This window comes from Malus domestica, chromosome 01 (genome assembly GCF_042453785.1).
Source record: "Malus domestica chromosome 01, GDT2T_hap1".
Classification (NCBI taxonomy): domain Eukaryota; kingdom Viridiplantae; phylum Streptophyta; class Magnoliopsida; order Rosales; family Rosaceae; genus Malus; species Malus domestica.
In genome coordinates, this window is record NC_091661.1 from 10,697,474 (window position 1) to 10,702,036 (window position 4,563).

Genomic DNA, 4,563 nt, shown 5'->3' on the forward strand with positions numbered 1-4,563 from the left:
TGATGAATAGCTAGCAAAGAACCAGTGGTCATGATTGTTTTAATTTGGATAAAGTGGACTTTTGAGTCCCTAGAATTCGATCTAAATAATGAAATCCGCTTACGAAATTGCAATAGCACAAACTATTATGTCTAATCAAAATTTAACCAATTAATATCACGGTCTAATAATATTTTACTTTCAAATTAGAGGTATAGATTCAAATAGGCATACCTAGGAAGTGAACGGTAAGGACCCTTTGACCATATAATATAAGTTATATGACTGCATTAACAATTCTATTAAAGAGAGCTTAAATAAACTCCATCAAGGAATTAAAGAGGTTATATCTACAACAAGAATGAACAGTTACGATTATAACAATAATCAACTGGTAACCTTTGAAATTGTTGCTCTAAAATCTGTGGAAACCCTCAAAATAAACCATTGAGTGTGTTAGTAACAAATAACAAAATGCGGTACGACAGACATTCTAGTTGTTAACTTAAAAAAGATTTCATGAGCATCCACCCAAGCATGCAAATTTTCTGCACTTGATTTGGTTTACACGAAGCCAATTAACAAAATTCAGCTTCTGCTTTGTACATCCCCTATTCTTTCAGATTTGAGAATGTTTGATGATCGGAAAGAAGGGACTTCTCATCATTATCATCCAAATCAATGACCTCCTCTAATCCATATTCGATGTCAATTTCGCTTTTTTCATTTCCATTTGGTATTTTTGATTCTGAAACATGAACTTCAGAGTATTCTCCTCGTGAAGGGGAACAATTCGTTTCCAGCTGCTGCATTTCGGATTCTGCTAATGCTTGCATTCTAGCCCGGTCTCTGTCTCTGGGGTATGTGCAGTAAAGGAAGGAGTAGATAAAAACGCAGAGTGTCATCGGAATGCCCATTGCTGTGTAGAGTGCCTTGGCAAGTGATGCAGCGTTTTCTCTATCTGTTTCAACCTCTACAGAATCTGATGATCCTTTAGGAACTGGCTTAAAACCATAAACGTGCTGCGCCAAAAGTCCTACTATCGGGGGAGCAAATGATGATAGGATGGACTCGAATGATTGATCCAAAGCATATATGCTGGTACGAGACCTCTCAGGGACTATCTCGGCAAATATGGGACTGTGAACCAGCTTGCACATTGAAAGAGTTCCAAGAAAGTATAAGTATCTGAACTTTTGTGACCAGTAATTTAGTTTTTGACTGCACGAGGATCACTTGAAAACATGACCATGCAGAATTGGAACGTAACTCTAGTCAATATGACTTATCAACCCTAACTCTTCAGCACTGATCATGCAAAGAGGGTGAAGGATGTGTTTTTATCAATAACTCAAAGAGTGTACCTATGAAACTAGTTAAAATACATATTGATATAAACATACTAATAAGGCTAACGAAATGAGTTGAGAAGATTTAAATGGAACTCTAAAATGCTGAACAATTGTCACTAACTCAAGAGAGTTAGCAAATTTGAATTTGACATGGCGGACCTCCCCAACCTAATTACAAAAACAAATTCAAATGAAAGTTTCTAATGTGCAAGACTCGAAGAAAGCAGGATCGACTCCTTTTATAATCTTATTGTTTTGTGAACAAGAACACATCTGAATAAACTGGTCACTAGGATTAGTATGAAATTTTTTTTATTAGCAACTCCTAGAAATAGAAACCAAATCCAATCTTCAATGCAATTTTACTCTTCTCATCCCCACCATGGCATGGGGAAAATGCAAGAAAAGAAAATTCGATGTCATGGTAACTCTAAAGCCATGGTAAAAAGGGACACAGTGGGTCAAGGATACATACTTGTTAGTTGCTGGAGCATTCCAGGAAGTAAACCATCCCATGACGAACAAGACCAGCCCGTGTGAGAAGCCTGTTGTTGGGTCATCAGGCAACACCAGTAGCAAAATAGCAGCAAAAGGAATGGCTGAACCGGCACTTATCTGTGAAAGAACTATCCTCCCAGCATTGGGAAAGGGTTTTGCAAGGGTATCCCCCATGATTCCTCCAAAGAGACTTCCAAGTGATCCACCAATAATAAATATGGTCCAAAGAACTGCCGTTTCTTTGTGCGAGAAACCAATAAGTTCTAACCACAAAGGAGCAAATGACAAACCTGACCAGGGGAATGATCCAAAGACACCCTGAGCAATGAGAATTTGAAAAGATGGGATTCTAATAACTGACTTTGCTTCTTTAACCAGATCTTTCATTTCTGATGAAAAAGGCTTATGTGGAATTATATCTTTGGCTCTACCGCTGCTCTCTATGTAGTGCGGATCATTGGCAAAAAGGAGAACCAATATACCGACTATGACACTAATGAGACCAACCAAATGGAATGCAATTCTCCAACCAGGTATGCCCATGAACGAAGTGGACGCTATTAGTACAGAACAAAGACCGCCAATTATGGAGCCAATGTTTCCTGTTAGTTGTAACCATCCAAATGCTGTACCACGGTTGCTCTCATCAGTTGAGTCGGCAACAAGAGACTGAATAGCAGGAGTGACAATGGCAAGTCCAATTCCATTTAAACCTCTTGAAACAGCCACCTAATTGACCAAATCAGACAACTTAGTGTTGAATTGTAATCTTGCAATCCAACAAAACAATAGCTTTTTTTTTTTTTTTTTGAAAAGAAACGAACAAAACAATAGCTTTCATGTGCTGAAAGTTTTGAGTGATTCAAAACATTGCAGTTCTGAATTACACCTTACATACTTATTGGACAGTTTTTTAGCCTATTTACTTGTGGTTAGTTTAAGATTCATTATCTCCTATCAAGAGCTATGAGCTTCATGTTGAAACATGAACTGATCTCTTCCCCAAACCTCCAATCTCCACAGGTGCAACATCCTAGATTAGCTTCATATTTATGAAGAAAGTATACAGAAAGAGATTTGGCAGTCATGGGCGAGCAAAATTAGGATTTTGCTATAAGATAAATAAATGGTAGGACACAGCTGGATTTTCAGACACTATCATAATACGTACTGCTGACTTAAAACAGCGAGAGAAGAGAAGAGAAGAGAAACCAAATAAATCACAACTTCAACATTATGTTTATATTCTCTGTTCATCTACAACGGGTGAATTGGCAGTATAAAAAATAAAATAAAATCTCACAAGAACAACACAAAGTCAAATAATTTTATAAATCTAAACATCTGTCTATTCCTGAAATTAGTCCTTGACCATTTTTGGTAATGTTAATAAGCACATTTTCAAACTTGGTAAGGCCAATCTACTTTTTCTTCGAAATTTACAGCATTAGTAATGATCTTGCTAATGAACCATACGATTAAAATGATGATGGACTATGAAAACAATCCATGACAGGCTCATCAAACGATTTTCTTCTTCAATGGCATTGGCGTTCATTCAGATTACTGCTTTCACTTACTTACCTTCAGTGTCCTACTTCTGTTTGCTCTTGTACATCATATTATTTATCCTACGTGATTACTACATCAACGTCCTTGATTTCCTCAAAACTGTTTTAATTGTAAAACAAAATCCAGAAACCTCATTTGTAAAACAGGATATCCATCACACAGTATGCTCCGGTATGAGTTACATTGAACAAGACCTGAAAATCAGCTGCCTTAGATGATTTTCTCCACACATACACAATGTGGAAACATGGCTGAAGATTGAAATCAAATCAACAGTTTCCCTAAAATATAATATGGCAATACATGCAACAGCATTCCCCATTTCCAATTCAAGCAACCACTCAAAGCAAAACACAGAGCCAATTCAAAACATGGGTTGTCGTAGATCTATGCATACAAACATACTGTCTAATAACGAACCGCCAAAGATGACGAAAGTAACTATTCCATCTCACAATATATTCATGTTTGAAGGAAAAAGAACACCTTTTTCGTTCGTCGCTTGTATATAAAAATTTAAAAGATGAAAACAATGAGAGAGAGAGAGAGAGACCTGAAGGAAAGTGGAAGAGAAGCCAACAAGGAAGGTGGCAGCAGCCCAAAGAAAGGCGCCAAGAGCAATGACACGGGCTCGGTTGTGACGCATGGAGAGGTAAGCAGCGAGTGGGTAGCAGGAGGATTGAACGATGGATCTAAACAGAGTAAGCGACCCCAACCCAGTCGGGTCGGTGTGGAGAGTCGCCCCAACTTCTTTGTACACCCCTGGCAGCAATGACTCATCGGCTCTCTGCATAATACTTGCCAGATTTACTAACAGCAATGTCACCGACTCTGCGTTCATTGTCGCAGTTCTGTTCGGTCTGAAAACGGATCACTCTGCTCTGCTCTGCTCAGCTCAGTTCTCCGACCAAACAGAGAGGTAGGACCAAATCGGAGGCTTTATGTTTGAGAGAAAGGAGAAGGTTTGGTTGACCAAGGGTTGATTTGGATTGGAAATCAATGACGTCCAATGTGGGACCTAGTATCCAAGATCTTACACGTGTATGGTTGTTAATGGGATCCATGTATTAAAAAATTCAATTAAATATATTTAACTCCTTTGTTTGCTGTTAAGAAGTCAAATGACTCACATATCACATCATATATGACATTTCCATTGGAG

At 38.1% G+C, this 4,563-nt stretch overlaps 1 protein-coding gene across 2 annotated transcripts; it reads right to left on the bottom strand.

Annotated features, from left to right (window-relative positions):
• Positions 1–247: 247 nt before the first annotated feature.
• Positions 248–4,336, bottom strand: LOC103432702 (uncharacterized). Of its 2 annotated transcripts, none has more exons than XM_029105882.2 (3): positions 3,955–4,336; positions 1,807–2,558; positions 248–1,119 (listed from the first exon to the last, which is right to left on the bottom strand). In XM_029105882.2, the coding sequence occupies exons 1-3, from the start codon at positions 4,240–4,242 to the stop codon at positions 591–593; spliced, it is 1,569 nt and encodes a 522-aa protein (XP_028961715.1). In that variant the 5' UTR covers positions 4,243–4,336; the 3' UTR covers positions 248–590. The 2 variants fall into 2 exon arrangements, with proteins under 2 accessions (XP_028961715.1, XP_028961733.1); XM_029105900.2 differs by having other exon boundaries at positions 961–1,130.
• Positions 4,337–4,563: the final 227 nt, after the last annotated feature.

Bases quoted from the DNA above. Each gene is read 5' to 3' on its own strand.
- LOC103432702 (XM_029105882.2), bottom strand. From the start codon at position 4,242: ATGAACGCAGAGTCGGTGACATTGCTGTTAGTAAATCTGGCAAGTATT. The intron at 2,559-3,954 runs GTCTCTCTCTCT...TTGGTCAATTAG, and splicing joins TCTCTTCCACTTTCCTTCAG to GTGGCTGTTTCAAGAGGTTT. The intron at 1,120-1,806 runs GTATGTATCCTT...GCTGGTTCACAG, and splicing joins AATGCTCCAGCAACTAACAA to TCCCATATTTGCCGAGATAG.